This window comes from Coffea eugenioides, chromosome 8, assembly GCF_003713205.1.
Source record: "Coffea eugenioides isolate CCC68of chromosome 8, Ceug_1.0, whole genome shotgun sequence".
NCBI lineage: Eukaryota > Viridiplantae > Streptophyta > Magnoliopsida > Gentianales > Rubiaceae > Coffea > Coffea eugenioides.
The window spans coordinates 847,978-873,117 of NC_040042.1; the positions used below are offsets into that span (position 1 = coordinate 847,978).

A 25,140-nucleotide genomic window follows, 5' to 3' on the forward strand; every position below is an offset into this window, starting at 1 on the left:
CTTCACGCCTCCGTTGGAAAACCCTATCACTCTCTCTCTCTCACAGCCTCTTTATCTTTTCCCTTTTTGTATATTTTTTTTTCATTTTTCCCCCTAACAGTTTTCTCTGCAGACGCTCCTAAACCCTAACCCTAATTTCCCCAAAATCAAGCTCAACTCTCCACAGATTCAACCGAGGTAAACAACAAATCTTCACCTCCTTCAAAAAGCCTAGAATTTCTAGGATATCTCCGGAAGCTTGCGAATTAATCTCATAAAAGTGCTCGATTATGATTTTAAAATCGAATTTTTGAGATGCGATCTGAGTTCCTTTTTCCGGATTTTTTTGTGTCTGCAGCTAAAAAAGAGCAGCCTCAGAATAATGGGAGAGACAAAGGAGAACGATGCTTACGAGGAGGAGCTTCTCGACTATGAGGAAGATGATGAAAAAGCCCCTGACTCCGTCTCCGCCAAAGTCAACGGCGAGTCCGTTAAAAAGTCAGTTCCTTTACCTCAAATCTCAACCTGCTAGAACTAGATTTGTGTAGTTTTATCCGCTACAAAATTTAATTTGAGTTTTGTAGCCGTAGATGTCTCGATTTGCCAATCTCAGTTTTGAGTTTTCCGTTTTTTCGTTGCTTGTGTTTGGGTATTGTGTTTTGGTCACAAATCGATAAATATTCTTGTGGATTTGTGTTTGTTTTTCTAGGTTAGTTCAAGGTTTTGTTAGGCTTGACTTGGCAAGAGTTATGGATCCTTGCTGACTATGCCCCCCCCCCCAAACAACAACAAAAAACAAAAAAAAAAACCACCACCAAAAACAAAGGAGAGCAGTAGCTCTTCTGTTCACAAGCTTCATGATTTGTAGTTTTTGGTTAGTCACACGTTTGGCTGACAAATAACCTATAGCTTTAGGTTTTTTGTTGACTTTGTACCTGCCCTGATCTAGTAAAATGTTTTTCGTCCTGTTGTCGAAGGCTGTCTTTGTTTTTACTTCACGGGTAAATGTAGGGAGACACAGAAGAATGGTAATTTTATTGACTCATCCTGTTCATCTTTTCCTCCCCTTGTGCAATTGAGCTTACTTGGTGGGGGGTACTGAATTCAATAAAAGATGGATCTTTTGGTTGTTGCTGCTTTCTTTTGGTTGATTCAACAATCAGTATAGTTGAAGTTACTTGTTTTGACATTTTGTGAAGTATTGAATTTTTCTAGGATCACAAAATGAAGTGCTATTAAGCTTCAGATTTTGTGGTCCTTGTCTTTGAGATGGCCTTTATTGGAAGCAGCTGAAGTTTGAGTGATATGTTTTTGACATATTGTGAAGTATCTAATTAGCTTGGACCATGAAATGGAATGTTTATCTTTGGCCTGTATTCTGGATAAAGCTTGATCTTTATCACATATTAGTTAGATAGAACCCATTTTGTTTGCTGCGTGTTCTGCTGTTTCTGTTGTAATTATGAAGTTTGTGTGTTTATGATCATAATCTAAGATTGGTGATGGTATGTTTGCAGTCATTTGCAACAAGTGTTGGATTTGTAGACCATGCCTGGCATTTATATTGGAATAACATGTTTATGTAGCTCTCTCCAAGCTTTTGCATGTTTTGCACATGTAAAAATTTGTGTCTTACCAAGTTGTTAAAATTTCTTACTGCAGAGGCTACGTAGGTATCCACAGCTCCGGATTCCGAGACTTCCTACTGAAACCAGAGCTTCTGCGTGCTATTGTGGATTCTGGGTTTGAGCATCCTTCCGAAGGCAAGTTACAACCATCTCTTTGGGTGTTTGGGATCTTCTACATCCTCATAATGCAGAGATTCGTTGTCTCCATGGTTGACTTTTGTGCTCCTGCTAGTGTCAAGTCTGTCTCCCTCTTAAATAAATAAAGAGATGTCATATTCTTAGGATTGTACGTAAACAGACAATAAGGAGGCCATTTTAAGGTTTGATACCTTTCATGGCGGTGAACCTTGGTTCTTCTTGTCTGGCCGTGAACAAGTATGAAGTTACAGCCCAGTGTTCGTATTATCTAATTGAGGTCTGACAGTTCAAATCAGTGCTTAACTATGTCCTATGAGATGCGCCAAGTAATTTAACTTTGTGAAGATGTTTTTTGGAAACATGAAGGATGATGAGGGAAAATTGAAATTATTTTTTATGTGCTGGCCTTTCCTTTCTGCGCTGGGAGCTGTGCAGAATTAAGTAACAAGCGGACATGGAAGAAGTTGCTGCTACTTAGTATTCACAAGCTTGCTTAGCTAATGGGGCTTTTATGGTTGCAAAATGCATCTTCTTGTGGTAGCTGCGGAAGATTTTCTTTATAGATATTTGTTGATTGATGGTCTGAAGTCAAAAGCCCATGTCTTTGGAATTTGGGTTTTTTCACATCCTCTCGAGTGAGTGGAATATCTATGCTTGTGTGTCCTTGGTTTACATGTGGTTTTTCTTGTCCTCCTGGCAGTGGAAGCACCTGCAAAGGTCTACAAGCAAGAGCATATAACTATGGCCTGTTGATTTAAAACACGTTTATTATGATGAGTAGTGTCTATTTCCTGGCCCCTTGATTCAAGGCTTGATGGTTTATCTTTTTCTGGCTAGTCAGAAAAATCTTTGTTGCCATTTTTGAGTTTAGCTAGTTCCTACAAGTGATAAAACTCCCTTTGTGTGTCTATCTGAGGTTATCTTACGTGTATCCGGTTTTTGCTTTTCAATAATGGCTTATCTGATTTGGCTTCATCCATCCACTTTTAAACTGTGTCTAACAGACTATTGACTTGGTTTTTCTCAGGTAAATCACTAGTACCACTCCTGTTTTGGAGAAGTAGAATGGTAAACTTTTTAAATTGAAACTGAGGCTTCCTTGGCTCCAATTTCTTTGGTTCTTCATCAGTTCAACATGAGTGTATTCCACAAGCTACCTTGGGCATGGATGTTATTTGCCAAGCAAAGTCTGGCATGGGAAAAACTGCTGTCTTTGTTCTCTCAACATTGCAACAAATTGAGCCTGTTGCAGGTCAAGTTGCTGCGCTTGTATTATGCCATACCAGAGAGTTGGCCTATCAGGTTTGTTATTTAAGGAAGAATTTTCCTGAATGTCATAATTGTTACAATTGCTACGCTTTTTACCTATTTAATGTGGAATAGTATATCCATTTACCCATCTGATATTTCAAATGCTGGCAGATTTGCCATGAGTTTGAGCGGTTCAGCACTTATCTCCCTGATATAAAGGTTGCCGTTTTCTATGGTGGAGTCAATATCAAAATCCACAAGGATCTTCTAAAGAATGAATGTCCTCATATTGTGGTTGGAACACCTGGAAGGATTCTGGCGTTGGCAAGAGATAGGGATCTCTCTTTGAAGAATGTCCGGCATTTCATATTGGATGAATGTGATAAGATGCTCGAGTCTCTGGGTAAGTTTTGGATTTTTCATTCTAGCTAAACTTCAGACTTGTGTATGATTACTTGTTTCGTAGTCATTTTTCTTACTATACAAATGTATTTTTGTTTTTCAGACATGAGGAGAGATGTGCAGGAAATTTTCAAGATGACTCCTCATGACAAGCAAGTTATGATGTTCTCAGCAACACTCAGCAAGGAGATCCGCCCAGTTTGCAAGAAGTTTATGCAAGATGTAATGTCCTGTGGCCAGCTCTACTTGAATTTTGACGTCTCCTTTTTCATTATTCGAGCTTTCTGCAAGCTAGTCAAGAATGCAGTATTTGAAGCACTGTATACTTTACCATGTGTATTGTGTTTGTCAATCCTCTACTGCAGATACTACCTTGGTATGAGTGGGTGGGTTGCAAATGCCATAGGTTCTTTGAGGTCCAAAGGAGTATAAGTTAGGAGCCATCCTTTTCCAGTTGGGTTGTATGCTTTTCCTTCGTGTCATTAAATTTTATATTTTTTTAAATTTGGGCTGGGGTAGCTTTTCGTTAATTCTAGTACAGGAGAAGGGGAGGAGGTTTGGGTGGGAATGTTGCTTCTCTGGAGAGTTTTGTAGTTGCATAGTTACGTGTCAAGGGACAGTGACTTCTAATTGGTATGATTGATAAAAGTATCTCCAAGGAGGCGATGACGGACAAGAACATCAATTCAGGGGATACTCATCCATCATTCATTACGTACTGGATTCCATTAGCCTTCAAGAAGGCTCCTAATATGCTTTACTGTGACATTTGTTCCTTTCAGCCGATGGAAATCTATGTGGACGACGAAGCCAAGTTGACCCTTCATGGTCTTGTACAGGTGTGTGTATCAACTTAGTCATTAGTGTGTGTCTCTTGGTATGAAACTCTTCTTTAACACGATGATATCTATTGGCAGCATTACATCAAGTTGAGTGAACTCGAGAAAAACCGGAAGTTGAATGACCTGCTTGATGCGTTGGACTTTAACCAAGTTGTCATTTTTGTCAAAAGCGTGAACCGAGCTGCTGAGCTGAACAAATTGCTTGTGGAATGTAATTTCCCATCTATCTGCATTCATTCGGGCATGTCCCAGGAAGAAAGGTTGGTGTTACTATTTTTTTTCTAGCTTGACTTACATGCTATTGGTTTAATCTTTTGGATCAGATGCTCTGGATTAAAAAAAAAAAATGAGAACAATAGCTGGAGGCATATTTCTATTAAAAGCTGGATTGATTTGCTTTGTGAATTATTCTGTATATAGGTTTTGCAGAACATTTATTGCATAGTTGCTAAAAATGGCTAGGCATTGTTAAGAACCAGTAAATGGAACTGGCCTCCTCTTTGACCCAAAAAGGGTTGTGGTGTATATTGAACTCATGACACTGGTATCTCTTGTAGGTTGACACGCTACAAGGGTTTCAAGGAGGGGCATAAGAGGATTCTTGTGGCGACAGATTTGGTTGGTAGGGGAATTGACATTGAGAGGGTTAACATTGTCATTAACTATGACATGCCAGATTCTGCAGACACTTATTTGCACAGGGTGGGTGTAGTTTTATCACAATTAGTAGTGCTCATTTCAAAGCAGGAGGGTTAGAACTGAAGTTCTTTCCACTTTGAATATGTGCAGGTTGGTAGAGCTGGTAGATTTGGCACAAAAGGTCTTGCCATTACGTTTGTTTCATCAGCATCTGATTCTGATGTCCTCAATCAGGTTTAAATTTACAAGTACACATTTTTCCCATTGTTTTAATCTCTGTTTTTTTGTTTTAATCTGATCCTTAAGTTTCATGGTCTGTAGGTTCAGGAGAGGTTTGAAGTGGATATAAAGGAGCTTCCTGAGCAGATTGATACTTCTACATATAGTGCGTTCTCTTACCTTTTCCTACTTATTTCAGTTCTTCTAGTAGGTTTTTATTTTCTTAGTGCTAGGGTTTAATAATCTTATAGCTTTCCATTTTTGTGGATAAGTGGATAGCCTTGTTTCTGTGCCGTCCTTGACTTGTTCTAAAAAATCTTGCTATGCAGTGCCCTCGTGATGACGTGACAGAGTTCTTATGTGGCAAAATTGGAAATGATGTCCAAGTTACTGAACTTTTGTTCGCATCGCTTTGAGAATTCTTCTGAGTTGATTGCTAGAGAACTGTTCTATTGTTCACACCGTGCTACTGAGATTCTTGTATCTTATTTAGACTTATATGGTTTGGCAGCTTAGAGAGGATTTAAAAATGTGTTACAATACGACTTGCTAGATATTATTCTCCAGTTGTCCCTAGATAATCCTTCAAACTTTTTTTTTTAACGTAGTAGTCGGACGGCGTAATATTAGCTTTATTTGGTTAATTTTGAGCTTCGGAGAGGTGAATCATATAAAGCCCTGCAGTTCCTGTTACAAACGATGATTTTGGGGGTGTCGAGCTCAAGTGGGTTAGCATGAATTCTGAAGCTCGGATTGGGATTCGGATGGAATGGAAAGAATGTTGGATTCGGTTATAGCGGGGCTTGCAGTCTACAGCGATGTCTCATTTAATGCTTTTTAATCTCATGATTTGGATTGCTGTGCGCCGTAACTGCAAATTCAGGAGTAGTTTGTGACAAGGAAAGGATGCTCTTTCCTGTTAATGCTTTCAATGGGGAATGTTGCTGTGATTGTTGGAAAGGGTAACCATGGCTACCAAAATTAGTGATATCTATGCAATGTTTTTGGTGGTCTAAAAAATTTTCGTTTAAGAGGAGCAATTAAAACGCTTTTGACATCCTGGCGTCATTTGTTCCAATACAATTCTTGTCCATTGGACCCCTCTTTGTGGTTGCAATCGTACAAGTGTTGTCTATCCCTAACGGCCTTTAAAACAAGGAAAAAGAAAAAGAAGAAAGTGTTAATTGTCCACGGGTATAAAAATAGGGACGGTAAGCTATTTTTTATTTTCTGCTTTGGGTAAAAAAATTTATAAGTAGCTGTATGCGCTGTTACAATCATGGTTTTGAGATGACTTGGACGATATATAATTGGAATAGTGCTTGCTGGTACGAAATCGATATTCGAATCAATGAATGACTTGTCTTCTGGATGATTCCAGTTGACTCATCCGATATTAACTAAGTCAATTCAGTGAGATAAGAAATCAGTCGAAACGTGACGATCCGATAAGCAATATAGAAGTTTACGAAATGTTATATTGAAGTTTAGGGCTCTCTCTTAAGCTTTTTTCATTTCCTAGTTAAGATGTGAGTTTTTTTTCGTGAATTTTGAAGATAAAATCATTTTTTTCACCAAAAGAATCACAAGGTTTTTGGCCAAAGTTTTGCTTCAGTAGAACTGTAGCAGGTAGAGTCGAAGTCCACTTAAGAAGACATGAGCAGTCTCTGGGTTTAAATTTTAGACAATTAAGGCAAGGATTTCACACTATTTACCGAAATACCTGCCATATTCTCTGCTATGTTGGTTTAATCGTGGCTACTATGCAACTACTTCTTATCTTTTTCAAAATAAAATAATTTTATAAAAAGGCCGAAATCCTTTTAAGTCTTAGTATAATTAAAAAAAAACCATTTTCATTAAATAAATATTCTTCATTTTTCACTAAATAAATTAAAATTAAAATATTTTATGATATACTTCATAAGTATTAGATATTGCAATGTACATATTAAAATTAAAATATTAAAATGAAGTATTTTATGTAATCGCAATAAATTAAAATTAATGAATTATGTACAATTTTTTTTTTTATGAAATTCTCTATTTTTTAATAATTCTTTTAAAATTTTTGAAAATTTTTATATGTTATAATATGCATATCACCCGATATTCAACTGATATGCCCGATGGATGTGGAACAACCGCGACGCGACAGCGATCTGCAACGGCGAACCATGGTTACAATAGAATGTTAGCCAATTGCCTCGAGGCCCTCGACATAACTTAGTGCTTTGAGACGTAGTGAGTGACATTGGGATATTAAATATTGCAAAATTGTGGATGAGGGATTTCTATTTGTGTAAAGTGCAATAAATGTACTAAAACGGAGGAATGTATCATAACAGTGGCGAGGCTAGAATCTTTATTCAAGGAGTACAATAATATCAACATAAGCTTCCAATATCTTCTAAGCTTTGGCTATAATTAAATGTCTATTATATGTATACTAATTTATTCAATATTAAAAAATTTCTCAAAAAAAAATCTGCGACTTGTGTCTATTTGTAATAATGATGACGTCATATAATGGTGTAACATTACATGATACTTAAAATTATGGTAAAAGTTGTATATAAGCGCGTAATAATTAAATTTATGTGCAAGTGCTAGGGATATAATGTGTACATTTTACACTACAAAATGAATGTTTGATTTTATTGTAGTTCATATGGTATAACATCTAAGAAAAGTTTAATGTTTATTGAATTAAATTAAATTTGTTGGAAAGAAAATGAAAATAGCATCATTTAGTTATTTATTTCAATGTTTCATTGAAAATTAGAGGGGCGCACTAGTTTTCCTTAGAAGGAATGGGCGACCACCCTTTGACTTCATTAATCTTGTATCAATTATATTACCCACGGATCAAACAGATTTGTGCAATGCTACTTTTGGACTTCAGGAATGATCTTGAGCCATGCCACTCTTCTTATCGAAAAGGAGGGATTTGATTCAAGAACATGGGATTATGATAACAAAAACGTGGAGTCCTTCAACTTTTTGGTACAAATGGTGTCTGTCGCCGAGTGATGATTTTCACATTGAGGGTTATTTAGTAAGAGCATAATCTTCTATCTTTCGACAGTGAAATAGGTTTTAGTAATAGATGACAAAGTAGGATGAGTACAATCGATACTCTTGACAAACAAAGTGGAAAGTCTGAAATATATTATTTTGTCATTTTAGAAATCAGGCAGAGACATGCTCAAGGGGTAAAATCGTGCATGAAGGCAGAGGTGCAGAAGCTGCTGCACCCTCTTCATTTGTTCATCCCCGTCGCATTTTTAACAGCATCGGCTGCTCCTTGTACCTTGGCCTTCGCCTCCTGCCCTGCCTGCATACATACAACACACCCCAGACAATTTTATCATAACCCCAAGTAATAAGCTTCCTTTTTTTTCTTAAAAAAAAAGGAAAACAAGAAATATATTGCATGTATGTGTTGTGAGAATAGTAAACTGGTATGGTAAAAAACTAATAATCAGAAAAGTAAGGAAGAACCTCCTGCATGGATTCCTTAGCAGATTGAGCCGCATTGCTTGCCTTATCCATCATTTGGCTTCCCTTTTCCTAAAATCAATCAACATAATACACAAAAGTGACTGATCCATTCCTTGTAATCACCAATTATATCACTGGTAAGAGAATTGAAGTTAAGCGGGTGCTGTGATAATCACCTGCATTTGGCCCTTGGCCTGGCCGGCTTGGTAACTCGCGTTTTGTGAATTATCCATGCTCCAGCAATTAATATGGTTTTTTTCTTTTTTTTTTAGTACTGTACTAATAATGTAAGCTGAGGTAATTAGGGAACTGGTACCAGCAGTTAATACAAACACGTATTAGTAATTGATGATGGAGATTAACAGAAGCAAGATAATGAGGCATTTATAGAGGAGCTCAAGTCGATGCAGGGTGGACACGTGTAACACTGAGTGCAGGCCATTGTTGGCGTGGCCATAGCTGACATATCTTTTGGCCTTTAGACTAGGGCTGAGTGAGTTTTCTGGCCAAAAGTCTTTGGGTTAATTTCACATACCTTCCCTGAGATTTTTTATAATTTGCAAAAAGCTCCCTTCAAGTTCTAAAAATTATGCACACCTCCCCTATTTTCACTATTTAAGTAACATTCTAAACCCAAAAGGCTATACTTTTTGTCTAAATTTCTATAATGCCTTGAGTTATAATTCACAACAAATTCCTATACTGTTGGCATGGTCATAGCTGACACATCTTTCGGCCTTTAGACTAGGACTGAGTGAGTTTTCTTGTCAAGCAGGCCAAAAGTCTTTGAGGTTTTTAGTAGAAGTGGCAAAATGGATTCATATCCACTAATCCATCCATATAAACCAACCTTAAATGGATTTGGATGGATCTGGATGATACATATGAATTTAATGATTTTAAATGAATAACCATGTAAATCTAATTATGTTGGTGGATTTAAATGGATTATCCATGTCATTTATATACATCCACTTAATTTAAAAAGTAGAAAACACACATAGTGATTGCAAATATTTATAAAAAAGTGGGATAGAACCTTGTGGGAACATCTATTATTTCCTTCATAACTTCCTCACGTGTCAAGTTGCTAATAACATTAATTGCATTTTAGTGGCTTCTAGTTCCTAGACTTCTTCCATCCTTTTCAAAATTATATTTTAGTCTCTACTCTTGTTTTTTTAATTAAACTCTCATGTAGTAATGACTTCAAACATTTACATTCTTAAGTAAAGAAAAAGCAAGAATGCATAATATAGTGTCAAAGTAATTTTTTATTTTTTTATTCTTTTATTTATAAAAAGGATTTTTCTAATGAGTGTCCCCGCAACACTGGTTAAGATACGTAAATGGCACATTCTTCTTCTTCTTTTTTTTTAATAAGTGGAAGGTTTTGAATCCAAAAGCTCATACTTACAATTCCTCTCCTTTTATCACCCAATCCAACCCTCCAAAAAAAAGACACCTAATTTACTAAGTAAATATAATATAGGTTGTATATCAATGGTATAATAAAGGAGTTTCATACGTTTTTAAGTACTACATGCTCATGTGATGAAAATATTTTACTTGTCAAATAACATAAGACCTCTTATTAGAACTCGACTTTTATTCAAGGCATCCCTCTTGAATAGGAGTGCAAAAAATTGGAAACATGAACTTTTTTCCACTATAAAGCTGTATTCAATTCACCCAAAAGTTATAATAATGTAGTCGAGTTCATAATTGTTCATTACTTTACGAAATGATACTTAAAGTAATGATGAAAGGTTAAACTGACCACAGTAGTTAGATTTTCTTGGAACTAAACTAATTTAAAGTTGCTTTATGAAGAACTGAAATAGAGTAGTAGTACAAGCATTTGTTATTACCAAAAGGTTTTTAGGTGATTTAACGACAGAATTTTGAGGATCTGTATTTTATTGGAAAAAAACATTTGGATCTTAAATTTAGGACTTGGGAGAGTAAATGGATAAATGGATGGATCACGGTTTTACACTATCCATTTACATGGCATCCATTTAGATCCATTTATTAAATGGTTTTAATTGAATTGGATCAATTTGATCCACTATCCATTGAACTAAAACCATTTATCAACCATATATCCATTTTGCCACTTATAGTTTTTATTTTTGTTGTCAAATAGGGAGAATGCATTACTACTAACAAGTCTTAACGTTATGTAAGTTGAACTAATCACTTTGGTTTGACGCATTCATTCAAGGGGAAGGAAAAGAATTATTTCCTTTCCGTAGGAAAGAATAGAAGTTCGAAAAAAACGCTACACTCTTTTATTTACCTTTCCATACATTGCCTTGTGCTGATATATATTTCAACGGTTGGCGATATTGCTGATATACCTTTTGAAGCTTGCTTTAAAGGGGATGATCCACCTTTATTTGAGCCTTTCTGAATTCGGGGATTTCCATGCATGGGATACTTTTTTTCTATTAAGAAGACGTCACCATGGGCCAAGTTCTCTCTATTTATTTAATCAATTTTTGTTGACGGGTGTCCAATACACTTAAATTACACCTAATTTATTAGAACAAATATGATGATAATTATTGAACTCCTACATTTAGATAAGTTCCCAAAATTAATTATTTTTTTCAACACAAAAAAAACTAATATAGCCCCTCTTAAATGGGCACCGTTGACTCAACTTTTATTTAATAAACAAGGAAAATTTCATAACATAAATTGCACTATCTTTTTTTTTTTTTTTCCCTTTTGAGGAAATGCAATAGGTCGATACAAATGAATTTCTTGATACATTCGATGTCAAAACTTGGGTGCACTATTTCGATGTACAAAATTTGCTCTCTCTAAACATTATTGTGCGTATATCCTTTTTTTTTTTCTTCTTTTTCTCATAAAATATTGCAAACATAGTAAGCAACCCAATACTAGTAGTTTTCCCCTAACTAAGAGATACAGTGGATGTCAAAACATGGGCTAGAGAATTGAATCAGCAGTTGATATATTCTGATTGGGCATTTCAAAATTGTAAAGAATTTTAATTTGATTCATGAGGAATTGGAGGATCCTTAACATTTGATTCATTTATAAAGAATTTTAATTATTTATTTAAATACTAATTATAACCAATGCTATTTTCTACATTTTTCATTTTGTAGATGCTATGACTCTTTTAGATTAAGTGTCCAAAAGAGATTTTTTTGTGGATAAAGTATCTAAAAGACCTGGATTCTTATCTAATTAAAGACTAATTATAACCCAAAGCTATTTTGTAAATTTTTTAATTTGTAGATGCTATGACTTTTTCTAAAAAAAAAAGTATCAAAAAGAGATTTTTTGCGGATAAAGTTATCTGTAAGAGCTGGATTCTAATTTATCTTTTCTTATTTCTTCATACCAAAAGAATGTTTATTTCATAAATACTAATTGTCTTATTTTCAGAGCAGTTTCCGTTAATCCCTACTCACTTCCCCCCTTCCCCACGTAGAAACATGACCAAGCAATAACTTTGTGGATATGCTAAGCTTTTTGCAACTCTTTTTTTTTTTTTTGTTGGGCAATACAAAAGAAAGATAACTCCTGTTTTACTATTTTGTCGATTAGAAACCGTTGTTCAAGTTAATTTCTGCTAATGAGTCATGAATATACCCATTATTGCCTTCCTATGAAGGAATGATTGATATGCGAGAGCTATATTCTGGTGAAAAGACCTGACTGAAAACTGAAACTTCTTCAACTATCGCACTAGCATATCATATTTCTTAATTCTTGCTACTATATGTGTTCTTTCTTTATGCAAGAATGGCCTGCTAAAATATTACAAAATAATGCAAGAGATTTCATCATTTAAGGAATACTTACTAAGCAAATGAATCCATCAGGTTTTTCCCCAAGTTTCTTGCTATAAATACAAGCTAGGAGATGGACCGTAATACCACAGAGTTTGTCTGTTACTTTCCACCTGCATGCACAGCATGGTAAGAAGACATGGAATACATCCATTAATCTTCTCAATTTTGTTAGACTATTTACAGAAATTTGTTACTTGGGACTTTTGCAGGGTCTACAAATCATATCCTTAATAGTTTGTATAGCTGCATCGTATCCAGATGGTGGCCTGGCTGCTGTTTTTAATGTTACCGGATTTGGTGCCATTGGAGATGGAATACATGATGACACTGAGGTAGTGATTAAGACTTCTTTTCTCGTTCCCTTTTTTGTTTCTTCGGTGTTCTCAAAAGTTTACACCATTACTATTTAGATTCATACAACGTTTGTTAAAAGCTATGCCAAATTTTATCGACATTTGTTCATGTGGCATGAATCTAGACTCGTCTTTGTAACTGTTTGCTTAAATTGTTTGATCTGAACATTATGTCAGGCTTTTTCACAAGCTTGGGAAGCTGCTTGTTCAAATGGTGAAGGTTCAAGTACCGTCATAGTTCCAGCAGGAAGGACATTCCTACTGAGCCCAGTGAATTTTGAAGGCCCCTGCTACTGTTCCAATGTACATTTTCAGGTACGAGAAAAGTTAATGCCTCAAGCATTTATGTGAAGTTGTAATGTTTATTAGTAATCCTTTAACGCTTCTTTTGGCCAGGTTTTGGGAAAAATTGTGGCGCCCAATGAAACTGATGCGTGGAAAGGCTGCGTATCAGATAGTTGGCTTCACTTTTCAGACATACCTGGTCTGGTCCTGGAAGGTTCAGGGGTGATTGATGGGCGGGGTTCACCCTGGTGGAAAAATGTTAGCCTTGGCATCCTCAAGAATGTATGTTTCACCAATCCTTTTCATTGATGCACCATATATATCCAACATAAGAGAAAGAATCAGCATTAGTATTAAGTTCTTTCTAAACAATGTTGACAAAAGATCTCACACTTTTTTCAGGAGAACGACCAAGGATGCAATCGACCAAAGGTGAGAGTGAGATGCCTTGGAATTAAAACTTATCATTGCATTCCATTTTATAAGATGACGACCATTATTGACAATCCTTACTTTCGCACGTGAAAATTGTATTAGTCTCAGATAACCTTAGAGAACTCGAAAAATTCATGTTCGTATCTTGAATAAAAGAATGTTGCCGATGGACCCTTTACAAAACAGAAAAATGGGATCAAATTTAAGGTAGAATTGATCAGAGAATAAATTGTTAAGGATAGGCTATTTGAGTCTTGCAGGCTCTACACATCCACAAATGTGACGGCCTTCAGTTGAGGGGACTTCATCATGTCAACAGTCCCAAAAGCCATATAAGCATCAATAAGTGTAATGGCGTATCAATATCTGGACTCAACATTCTTGCACCTGAAAACAGTCCAAATACTGATGGAATTGATGTGTCTGAATCCACTCATGTTTTTATTTCCGACTCCATTATTCAAACTGGTAATGTAGCTTAAATATTATTTTCCATGTTTCCTTTTTATCTCATGAGTCATGAATCCCTTCTTTTCCTCGCTAATATATTACTTGATGACAAGCACAGGGGATGACTGTGTTGCGATAAATGGTGGCAGTTCTGACATACAAATGACGAACGTTTCATGCGGACCTGGACACGGAATAAGGTGGAAAATCATCATCTAATATCTCCAATTTTTCGAGTAACTACTATTAATGGATTCAGCAACAAGGTAACTAACTGTGTCTTTTTGGGGGGCAAATTTTGTAGTGTTGGAAGCTTGGGGGCAAATGGGTCATATGCAACGGTGGAGCAAGTAAATGTAACAAAATGCAACTTCCAGGGAACACAGAATGGTATAAGAATCAAGACATGGCCGGTAATGATCACTCAGGGTCACCTGAGAACTACTTTCAGCTTCTCTTTAGCATCATCCCCCCCCAACAACCCCCTCTCCTTCCCCCATCATTCATGGAATTCTCTCTCTTTCTATTTTGGTTAAGGGCCTTTTTTAATGTTACACAGGGGGGTTCTGGATACGCCAGAAATATAAGCTTTGAGGATATCACACTTCAAGACGTGGAGAACCCTATAATAATCGACCAGTTTTATTGCAAGGGTGAATTTAAATGTGAAGATAAGGTGAAAAATATATTTTCTTTCAAGTTTTCTAATCTCATCCTTCTTGAAGGAGGAACCTGTGTAATCATTTTTGACATGGACCTCCATTCTCTCAATCTCTGTAGCCTTCACCATCAGCTGTGCAAGTGAGCCACGTAACCTACCAGGGAGTGAACGGATCTTCTTCGGGCGAGAGAGCAATTCAATTGTTCTGCAGTGAGAGCAAAGGATGCACTGACATCAAAATGCAACAAATAAACATAACCTCTGCTATTCCTGGAGCAAAGACATATGCCATCTGTAAAAATGCCTATGGGGAGTCCTCCTCAACTTCACCTCCTGTTCCCTGCCTAACGCTGCATCACGACGATGTCTTGGGGAGAGAAGCCAGTGCGGTTTGGGTCTGATAGTATTCCGGTGGTTGTAATATTTTGTATTATTTGGTGTATAATTATATTATATTATTACGATATACATGAATAAAATATTTGATATATATTCAATACAACTTTATGATTTATTTAAACGAAAAATTTAAACACGTGCACAACGACCGGACGGGATCACACAATTGTACTAAATCCTTGTCTCGGATGTCTTAGAGCTTCTAGTTTATCATATTGACTGGAATATTTCTTTTCTTTTCCTTTTCTTAAGCAAATCACCAATTTAGTCCTCTAACTATTTTATAAAAGTTAAAATAGTCCTTAAACTTTATTTCGAGTCAATTTAATCCCTCAACTAGTTTAACAAATCTGAAATAGCCCTTAAACTTTAGTATGAGCCAATTTAATTACTCAACTATTTTACTTAAACCAAAATAGTCCCTCAACTATATTTATATGGCCAGTTTGGTCCTATTTTATTTAATCTGCCTAATTTATCAACTTTTTACGTCGTCGCATAGGGGTAGAATAGGAATCTAGTAATTACCCATATTAAAACAAGAGAAAACAAATATTTGTCAAGAGATTGATAACGGAATTGAATCATATAAAGAGCAAAAATAAAATGGAACTTTTTGTGGAGTGAAAAAATGGAACTAATGCAAAGAAAAAAAAATTCACATAAATCCAATTCAATCCATGAAACGGAGAAAAGGAAAAAATTACACAATAGGAGTATGCAAAAAGGTTGGACAAAATGTGCTAACATTATGATTACTCTTTTAAGTTAAAAAAAAAAGCTTAATTTTTTTTGTGCTTTCAATATGAATCAGTTTTGTTGCTAATTTCTTTTAGAATATTTGTTTTTCTATAGTTTTAATAAGGATTATGACTGGATTTTCTATTTTGTCCTTGGTCACTGGTGCAAAAAGTTGATAAGTTGGGCAAATTATCTAAACGAGGACCAAACTGGCCATGTAAGTGTAGTTAAGAGACTATTCCGGCTTAAGTAAAATAACCAAGGAACTAAATTGACTCATAATAATAACCATGGACTATTTCAACTTTATTAAAATAGTTGAGGGACTAAACTGGCTCGAAATAAAGTTCAAGGGCTATTTTGGCTTTAGCAAAATAGTTAAGGGACTAAATTAGTGTTTTGCTCTCCTTTTTTTTTTTTTTTTCCCATATATTGTTTGTTTTATCTTTTGGCAATACCACTAGTGCTGCAAAGTTCTCACTTCACTTTTATTCGGAGAATGCGGGAACTCATTTGATTACAAGTTTATCAAATAAAAAATGAACAAGAATAATGAGATTTGACAATTTCTGGGATGTTATTAGTGCTTGAAAGTGATGATTTACAATAGTAACTCACCTCTCCTAACCATGGTTCAAAGTCGTGGTCGCGGTCACGGTCGCGGCCCGGAACGTTCCACATCGGTTTCGGCATATCGGTCGCGGTTTCGGTGAAACGCAAATTTTAAAGTATTTAATATTCTAAAAATTATTACTAATATAAAATAAGTATGCTAAACAAAAATAATAAAAAATAGCAAAAGAAATGGCCAAGTCAATCCGTCACGGTGTAACTCGGCCGATTTCTCGTCTTGACTCGGGATAACTCGGAGTGACTCGGCCGAGTCAATCCGTCGCGGTGACGTTTCGGCCGATTTCTCGGCGAGTCAAGTATCTCGGTATCGTTTCGTTACGGTATCGTATCGGTAGGGGTCGAGACGGTGACGACTCGGCCGAGTCGTCTCGGTCTCGGCCGAGACTTCGAACCATGCTCCTAACCTCTTCATCAACCTGTTTGCTTTATAGTTTTCTGAATTTAACTTCATATTAAACTTCTACATTGAATTAAGTAACCTTTCTGACAAAAATATCTATTTGCATTTCTTCTCGATCCCATTTTGAAGTATTCTCCCAGTCGAAGATCATAGTTCATCAGATGCGTGTCCTTTGACAATATGGCATTACATGATCGGTCCAAGTGAAAAACTAGTTAAAACCTGAAATCAGCTACAATAACTTGACAATGGACTCGGTTCCCAAGCATCTTGTACTTCAAGAATAATAATGCAATTACTTGGTTTGGGATGGTACCTTTTCATCATCTTCAAGTCATGGTGGAAAGTCTCCACGAAATTGGTATGCTAATTAATAATCTATTCATTTCAGCCCTGTAGAGGACATCCTTGTTTCGTACTACAAATTATCTTGAAACTAACCTTGTTAGAACGAAATTTTATGTTCAACACTCATGTCGACAAAAAGCTTCACACTCATAGCTGTCAGTTTACTCCTGAGGCCAGTTTTCTGCGGCTTGGCAAGTATTGAGATGCAATTTAAACCTGAACAGGTTAAAGTATTCCCAGCCATATTGTTTCTATTGGGATAGCCCGATAGAAAGATGGGAGGCCTCTGATTCAGTGTTCTTAGGTGACAAAAAACCGAATGCAGAGTTTTTGCAATGAATAGTTCCATCTTCTGACAGCATTTCTACCTCAGTTCTGGGGAAATGAGACCATCAACAAGTACATAATGGAAACATGCGATGCATTTTCTTCCTTTTGCCCCCCCCAACCTTAACCAATCTTCTTACTGAACCACAGACTAATTCTACCTTCAGGCGTCCCAGTCTTTCTGACCATAAGCTCGCTCTCTTTCTTGTACGAATTCAGGCCTTTAGGCTTAGTTATAGGACGGATACGGGCTTCCATGCCTCGTTTGAGACCACGTCAGGCTTCCTTCAATGGGAAAATATACACGAAATACCGCCGAAGTCTGATATGGCCTTCAGAAAGACGGAAATAGGGAAATTCTAATGTACCATTTTCAGGATTTTTAGGTTGTCGTGTAAGTGAAGTCCACGAGGAGCACGTTAGGTCCAACTTTCAAGCAGAGTTGTAAGCACTACTTGGGCAGAGTTGAGAGTTCTGAAATGAGAATATCTGACCAAGATTAAACACTTCTTTATTCTTGACGAATGATATGCTAAACTCTGATCATTTTTCTGTATTTTAATATAGCAAATCGTCACTCAAGAAAATTCTGTATGATCTTTAACTGATTTTTATAGGTTTCAAAACCTTTTCTAATTAACTTCAATGATTCTTCAACATCCCCAGCCTTCTGCATTCGTCGAACTTATTTATATGTAATTCTTTTCCATGTGGAATACCGAATTTGCATTAGCAGAGAGACATTGATTCCTATACAACCTCAAGCCCGCACTTGCATTAGCCGCAAAAAGACAATTTTGCAAAGTTAGGAGCGGCGTCTATGAAGTCTGCTCTCAACTAGGGAGAGGAAAATATATGTCCTCTAACCACATTCTGTTAGACGGTTGATCCTAGTGACAAATTAGGCCTCTGGTTCAGTAATAATCCTGCTATATACATGAAATCAGCTTCACTAAATGGGGAATGGAAGACTTCAATTTCTTGATGCAATTTCACTCAATTTTTATCCAATAAAGATCAAAATCTAAAATCACCAAATGTTCTAAACATTGTTATTAAACCCGGCATGGCCAGACGGTTCAACCGGTCAACTCGGTGAATCGACAATTGAGCTGAGTTGAACCGCTCAACCTGGCGAACCAACAATTGAGCCGAGCTAGATCGTTAATTAGATCGTTTATACAATTAAACCGTTGACCTGTTAACGGACCGGTAGTTTAACAAGTCAATCTGGTGAATCAGGAACTCGGGTTTACATGTTATGAGAAAAATTTTGAAAAGATATTAAAAGGTCAATCCGGTGAATCGGGAACTCAAATTTACATGTTATCGAAAAATTTTGAAAAGATGCTGAAGTGATGATTCAAACTTAAGACCTCATGTGTACAAGTAAGTGCAATCACCATTTGACTAACAACCTATTTGTTAGTTGTTTAGTATTTCTTATATTATATTTTAGACTTTTATTCTTATTTTATTTTTCCAAAACAAAATTTATTTGGAATCTTTTAATAAATTTTATTATTTCCCAAACTCTATAAATTATGAAGTGGATTTAAAAAATAACATGTCACACAATTTATTTTAAAGGCAAATATTGTTCCTAATAACCTTTTGTACTTAAAATTCATAAATAAACTAGATAATTATACTTAGATAAAATTTTATACTTGGGTGGATTACTAATTAAATTTAGGTTTTGTTAATTCTTATAAGAATTAATGATTCTATAATAAATTAGACTAATTGAGCATTTACTATGGCATAATTAATTATGGTTTTAACCATATCAAAAATTATGAAACATAATATTTAAATGCATTTAGTGATCCACCTGTTAGATCACTCATCCCTAATTGAACCAGTAACTCGTTGACCTACCCCTTTCTCCGGATTCCTCCCGGGACGTGTTTAATGACTATGGTTCTAACTTCTAATCAATGTAATGGTGGATAGTTCTGACTTAAAACCGTGTGCTGATTAATAACCTCTTGGTTCTTGTCCCATTGATGACATTCTTTCTCTCTACTGCAATATCTTGTTAAAATGTGTTTGAACAATATGATATGGACAGAAGCAAAACATTTCACTTGTCACTTATTCCTAGAGCCAGTAGTAATACAAGCATATTTGAGTTTGAAAATCCTGAGCAGGTTACTCTTAGAGATTAATAAGGACCTTCTCAACTTTGACATTGAGATTAGTTCGAAATATTTATCATGTTAGGAAGTGCTGATTCAGGTTGGCTATTGCAGTCATCTTCCACAAGACCCAGTATCATAATGTAGCTTGAACTATTGAAATTTTTGTAAATATGTAGATAGATTGTTTCCTATGCCTAAAAAAAGGGGCAAATATTTGGAAGTTCATTCCAAATCATCATTGATAAAAATGGGTGCCCAATGGGCACTCGTTTAGATATATTTCAGGTGTCATAATTTTGGAATATAAAATAAATAGAAAAAGTAAATAAATACAAGGGAGGGTGGATAAGATTAAACAAGAAAAATATATAAATGAAATTGAGGGTAATAATTATTAGTATATGTACATATATGATAGGTTAGGTAAAATTTAAATGTGTTAACGAATTCCAATAAATAGTCGTTAGAAAAACCTATAAAAAAAATTTGAGCACCTGTTAAAAAACCATAAAAAATAATACTTCACATTCAACTAACTAATAATCTTGACAAGGAAAGTAGTAACCTGTTTTAACATCAATTATTATCAATTACTTTTTTCGATTTTGCATATTTTACTTAGTGAGGTCTTCCCCCTATGTGAAAGGTCTTGATTTTAGTCCATCAGTTACATGTCTTTACATGGCAAGTCCTAGAGAAAAAATCACAGGCCCCTGATTCATTGTACTCTAGAGGCATCACACCACTTAATTGAGGGCCCAATGGACCGATTGTATCTCTTAAAAACAAGGGATAATTTCAAAAAGTCCCCTGAGATTTCTGATATTTTCATGGTCCTTCCCTTAGGTTTTAAAAATATCACTAAGCTCCCTTAAAACTAATGTTCTTATAACAATTTAGCCCAAGTCAAAAAAATCAACAATAAAAAAATGATTTCAAGAGTGAGAAGAATATTTTGTACCAAAAGTACGCCTTAACTTATTACTAGTTGGTTGATTTAGAATCAAAAGGAAATATTAGTTTAAAAATAGAAAATAAATACTAAACTCTAGCATGAGTATAATAGAATTAGTAACAATGACTATTTTTCATAGAACTGCATAAAATCGCAAAATCAAAGTATTGGAGAGAAAAACTTGTTAATTTGGATTCAAGACACATAAAATTCCGAAACTCTTAGTATCAAAATTTGAAAGATTTTGAACAGGAATTGAACAAAACAAAGTATGGCCCTTCCAAAAAAAAAATCACAATAGATGACTAATGATAAAAAATATAAAATATGCTAAAATATGTTATGCTTTTTTAATTATTTCTTTAACTTACCGGGTCCATTATTTCACATGATTAACAAGAAATTTCGATCATTTGTAATTAAAAAGCAATGTTTGGATTAATCAAAAGGGTATGATTTTAATGGAAAAGCAAATAAATCAAAGTAGAAATTTTTTTTCTATCCATCTTGTTTGGATTACGTATAAAAAAAAAGAAAAGAAACACCAAATATTTTGGAATAGAAAGGAAAGAGTAGATTATGTGAAATTAAATTTTATACATAACTTAATAAAATCTAATTGCAAGCAGATTTTAATACTTTACCCTCTTTTTTGTGTATTTTTCATATTCATCTTGTTATTTTTATGAAATATTTATGAAATAATAATAGTTCAATAGGAATTTTAATCTTTTTTTAGGAGAAAGAAAGTACAAGAACTACTAAAATACAGAAAAAGAATTTTAAAATGTTAACAATCATCATTATAAAATTAAGTATTCAAGATTTTCAAATTTTTTATATTTCAAATCATGGTTAATTTTGTACAAGTGACTCAATTGTTTCTCTCCATACAAATACGTAACGTTTTTTAAGTTGTAAGGATAGTAAAGTCATTTAACCATCCATGAGGTAAACATTTGGCCCCAAATGGCTTATAGGGGAGATAAGTGATATTTTCAAAATTTCGAGAGAGGGCAGTGAAATTGTCAGAAACCTCCTTATCCCTAAAACAATGATGTATTTTTTTTACATTTAACAGTAACGGCATATTTATAACATCACTCCAAAATAATTTGCCTGAAGCCAAAATTTCCTTGTATGTTCTAATTAATGCTCTGGTGTCGTATTGATATTCAATTAATTTCTATCCATATTTGTCCTGCTGATATCACCGATAATATCTGTTGTATGTACATATCAATTCAGTGGTATCACATTGTTATTAAACCGCATATTATATACGCAAGCATCCAAAAAAATTTAGCATGAAATCAACTTGTTAGTGCTGAATAGGAGCAAGAGATAAGGAGCCTGGTGATCTTTAGCTACAATGGCTTGGAATTGCATTGCATGTAGCACCGACAACATTCTTAATAGACTTAATAACTAACAAACTTCATTTTTAGCACTGTCCATTTTTTTTTTTTTTTGTTTTCTAAGAAAAAGGGGGAGTTTCTATCATTTTTCATGAAAAAAGCACCACCTAAGCTATCCAATTAGTGGAAAGACAAAATGCTGCAAGATTTAAGTCTATTCTCATTATGGCAGGTTATCAAGAAAATTAGTACTTAATAAAGTTGGTCCATAAGATATTGTTTTGAGTTTGTAGAACAGAAGATATATAGGGGATTCACATACTGGGGATTGCTTTAAAAACCACTGCAGATTGTGAATTGAATACAGATAGGAGTGACTTCATTACAACCGAATGTAATAATTAACTCAGGACATCTTCTGCTCATCCTATAAAATGTGTGCTTCTCAGTACTATAGATCAGAGCCCCAACCACAGAGACATTATTATTAGCACAAAAAAAAAAAAAAAGAAGAATGGCAACGACTGCACCTACTCTCAGTGATGTGTACACCTTTTACTCCATTGACCGCAGAATTTTCACCCGGCTGGTGATGTTCCTCACTAGAGATCCAGCACAATCTCTCTTGGTCATGGCCTTTTGGCTGTGTCTTGAAGATATGAACTTTGGCTCTTGCATTACGAGGAAACTTACCAGATTATCCAATCCTACTCTGAATGATGTAGCCGAGGAAGCCGTCCAATGCTTGAACTGTCTCGAACTCGGGACACCCCCTCCGCTTCGCAATCGCAGCAGAGAACTTCCTCTCACGTCTGTGATTGTGGAAAAAAGGCTCTCCCTAAGAATGTTTTATGAAAACAAGTTCACCATGATATGTGGGATAAAGGCCTTTCTCAACCATGTTTGTGCAAATGCTTTCGCTGACATCTTAGCGCAATTCTACCCTTCGCAAGCAAACTTTAATTATCCTCTTATCATCCCTGGATTCCCTCACCCCACCTTTGGATCACTAGCCATCATTCCTAGGGCCCCTGATTATGTTTTCCCCTGCGAAGGCATATGGGGCTGGGGCTTGAACATCGAGGCACCGGAAGACGATAGGACTATTTTCTTAACATTTTCGCGAGGCTATCCTGTCACAGAAACTGAAGTTAGAGAACTCTTTGCTTCTTACTATGGAGATAACTGTGTGGAAAGCGTCAGCATGGAGCCATCACCTGATTCACCGGATCAATCCTTGTATGCTCGTCTGGTGGTTCGTAACATTAAAACCATTGATCGTGTTCTTGGCAAAGGACCAATTGCCAAGTTCAAGATCAATGGAAAACATGTCTGGGCGCGAAAATTTGAACGCCGCGATTAGAAATGATGCTTGATTAATGCTATAATGCTTGATCCTATTGTACTTTTATTATACCCTGCATGAAATTTTCGTAATAAAACACAATAGGGAGATGAATTGTTATGTATAATTGCCCTTAGCAGTATCTCATCTAGTACTTCTTTAATCATTCATGATTCTTGCAAGTTTATCAATCTTTTATGAATCAATCTCCAATTAATTAAATTAGTACCATAGGAACACAAATAAACAAAATATGTCTTGCAAGTTTATCAATCTGTTATGAATCAAACTGACATCTTACGAAAGAGGGTTTTCTTCTTCGAGCTACATCTAAAAAAAAAAATACTAAATATAAGGTGAAAAAATATGGTCTATTTCTTTTTTGTATAGATTATTTCTGTGCTAATAGCGTGTTCTGATTTTTTCTTCTCCCCTATTCTTGTTCTGGTTATGCCATTATCAATCCTGCGGAACCCCCAATTCAGCCACAGTTAAGAAAAAGCTTCCTTCATTCAGCAGCACAACCCCAGCATCGCACCATGCGCTAGCTTATTGAGGTGCGTGCTTAAACCAGCCCTATCTTTTCTTATTGAATTTCTACTTGAATTCCATCTGCATCTCGGGACCGTAGCCAGAAATTGATGCTTTTTTGAAAAGAAAAGACAATAAGACTTTTAGCCAAATCCAAGTATCTGGATAATTACCTTAGGCATGAAAAAATGTTCATTAGCATTACATTGGTTACAAGTAATTAAGTTTATCCTACGTATACAGCTAAGCATCTTCAGCTTTAAGCACAAAATTACTTTGCCGATCAGCTTGAGATTAAATTTTCTACTTTGGATAATTGTTCAAGTTGCGAACCTGCATGGTGGGTTTAATTGATAGAGAAAATTAACGTAATTTTCTTGCATGGTAACGGAACCCTTTTTAAGTCGTGCATGGGACGCAATTGAATTATGTATAGATCGATTAATACCATACTCATTACTGTTAAGTAACTCTGTGATCTTGGAGTTGGATCGGAAGACAGGTCCACTCATTCAAAAAACCTAATTTTTAGGGGGTCAATAAGTCAAGTCGTTAAACACCTTAATATTTACAGGGTAGCATTATATAACGACACAAAGCCTTAACACAAAATTTTGATAAGAATAATCATATGAGAGCAAATTAATAGAAGACAATGTCCGATTTAGCCCTTCCAAAATCAGGCCTTGATGTAGAAGCCTTGACATCTTATTTGCTATCGAGGAAAGCGGGACTTAGAATTCTTGTTTGCAGCTGGCTATCATCTCAGCCACTTAGTAAGATACAAAACATAAATTAGCAAATAAATTCATTTGGAATTAGTCCATCACCTAATCAAAACCAGCAAATAAAATCTCGTGCAGGGCAACTTTTTAAACTCGCTTGGTAAGCATAAGTATTAGACTTGAACTCTACAATTAGCTCACCCAAGCTTGATTCAAGCTCAAGTGCTAAAGATTTAGATTGTGCAAGTCAAATTGAAACATAATTTTTGATCACCTTGAACAACTCAAATAAATCTTAAGCTTTAGAGAGAGTGAAACAGCACACCAAAAGATGTTGAAACCAACAAGAAAGCAAAAACCCAAAGCTGGAAATTTCCGATTCTTATACTGTATATATAACCGTCTATGCTTGTCTTATGTTAATACAAAGTCAAAATAAAAACAAGAAGTGGAATTCCACGTTATTCTCGTAACTCAGTTGATATTCAACAGGCCTACATTAGCTATTTAGAGGAAAAACAAATCCAAGAATTTATAGTTAAAACAAACATTGTATCTATTACCAGTTCAGAAACATTCACCGTAGGATTAGAAAGCCAGGTAACATACCAT

At 35.4% G+C, this 25,140-nt stretch overlaps 4 protein-coding genes across 4 annotated transcripts; 3 read left to right on the plus strand and 1 right to left on the minus strand.

Annotated features, from left to right (window-relative positions):
* Nucleotides 1-36: 36 nt before the first annotated feature.
* LOC113779209 (DEAD-box ATP-dependent RNA helicase 56) lies at nucleotides 37-6,155 on the plus strand. Its single transcript, XM_027324724.1, has 12 exons — nucleotides 37-177; nucleotides 338-477; nucleotides 1,642-1,742; nucleotides 2,875-3,047; nucleotides 3,168-3,399; nucleotides 3,502-3,620; nucleotides 4,181-4,237; nucleotides 4,316-4,500; nucleotides 4,798-4,942; nucleotides 5,030-5,113; nucleotides 5,201-5,264; nucleotides 5,428-6,155. Exons 2-12 carry the CDS (start codon nucleotides 362-364, stop codon nucleotides 5,436-5,438), a joined length of 1,287 nt encoding a protein of 428 aa, XP_027180525.1. The 5' UTR covers nucleotides 37-177; nucleotides 338-361; the 3' UTR covers nucleotides 5,439-6,155.
* A 2,205-nt stretch (nucleotides 6,156-8,360) lies between these two features.
* LOC113781632 (stress-induced protein KIN2-like) lies at nucleotides 8,361-8,835 on the minus strand. Its single transcript, XM_027327592.1, has 3 exons — nucleotides 8,779-8,835; nucleotides 8,603-8,671; nucleotides 8,361-8,435 (listed from the first exon to the last, which is right to left on the minus strand). Exons 1-3 carry the CDS (start codon nucleotides 8,833-8,835, stop codon nucleotides 8,361-8,363), a joined length of 201 nt encoding a protein of 66 aa, XP_027183393.1.
* A 3,717-nt stretch (nucleotides 8,836-12,552) lies between these two features.
* Nucleotides 12,553-15,023, plus strand: LOC113779372 (probable polygalacturonase At3g15720). The gene is made up of 9 exons (XM_027324939.1): nucleotides 12,553-12,564; nucleotides 12,648-12,770; nucleotides 12,969-13,106; nucleotides 13,188-13,358; nucleotides 13,772-13,979; nucleotides 14,080-14,161; nucleotides 14,266-14,374; nucleotides 14,521-14,637; nucleotides 14,742-15,023. Exons 1-9 carry the CDS (start codon nucleotides 12,553-12,555, stop codon nucleotides 15,021-15,023), a joined length of 1,242 nt encoding a protein of 413 aa, XP_027180740.1.
* A 7,418-nt stretch (nucleotides 15,024-22,441) lies between these two features.
* LOC113779373 lies at nucleotides 22,442-23,290 on the plus strand. The gene has a single exon (XM_027324940.1). The coding sequence runs from the start codon at nucleotides 22,442-22,444 to the stop codon at nucleotides 23,288-23,290; it is 849 nt and encodes a 282-aa protein (XP_027180741.1).
* The last annotated feature ends 1,850 nt before the right edge of the window (nucleotides 23,291-25,140 follow it).

Coding starts and splice junctions, on each gene's coding strand:
- LOC113779209 (XM_027324724.1), top strand. CDS start 362: ATGGGAGAGACAAAGGAGAACGATGCTTACGAGGAGGAGCTTCTCGAC. Junction 3,048..3,167: donor CCAGAGAGTTGGCCTATCAG/GTTTGTTATTTA, acceptor AAATGCTGGCAG/ATTTGCCATGAGTTTGAGCG. Junction 4,943..5,029: donor CAGACACTTATTTGCACAGG/GTGGGTGTAGTT, acceptor GAATATGTGCAG/GTTGGTAGAGCTGGTAGATT.
- LOC113779372 (XM_027324939.1), top strand. Junction 13,980..14,079: donor CGACTCCATTATTCAAACTG/GTAATGTAGCTT, acceptor TGACAAGCACAG/GGGATGACTGTGTTGCGATA. Junction 14,162..14,265: donor GGACCTGGACACGGAATAAG/GTGGAAAATCAT, acceptor CAAATTTTGTAG/TGTTGGAAGCTTGGGGGCAA.
- LOC113779373 (XM_027324940.1), top strand. CDS start 22,442: ATGGCAACGACTGCACCTACTCTCAGTGATGTGTACACCTTTTACTCC.
- LOC113781632 (XM_027327592.1), bottom strand. CDS start 8,835: ATGGATAATTCACAAAACGCGAGTTACCAAGCCGGCCAGGCCAAGGGC. Junction 8,672..8,778: donor AGGCCAAGGGCCAAATGCAG/GTGATTATCACA, acceptor GATTGATTTTAG/GAAAAGGGAAGCCAAATGAT. Junction 8,436..8,602: donor CTAAGGAATCCATGCAGGAG/GTTCTTCCTTAC, acceptor GTATGTATGCAG/GCAGGGCAGGAGGCGAAGGC.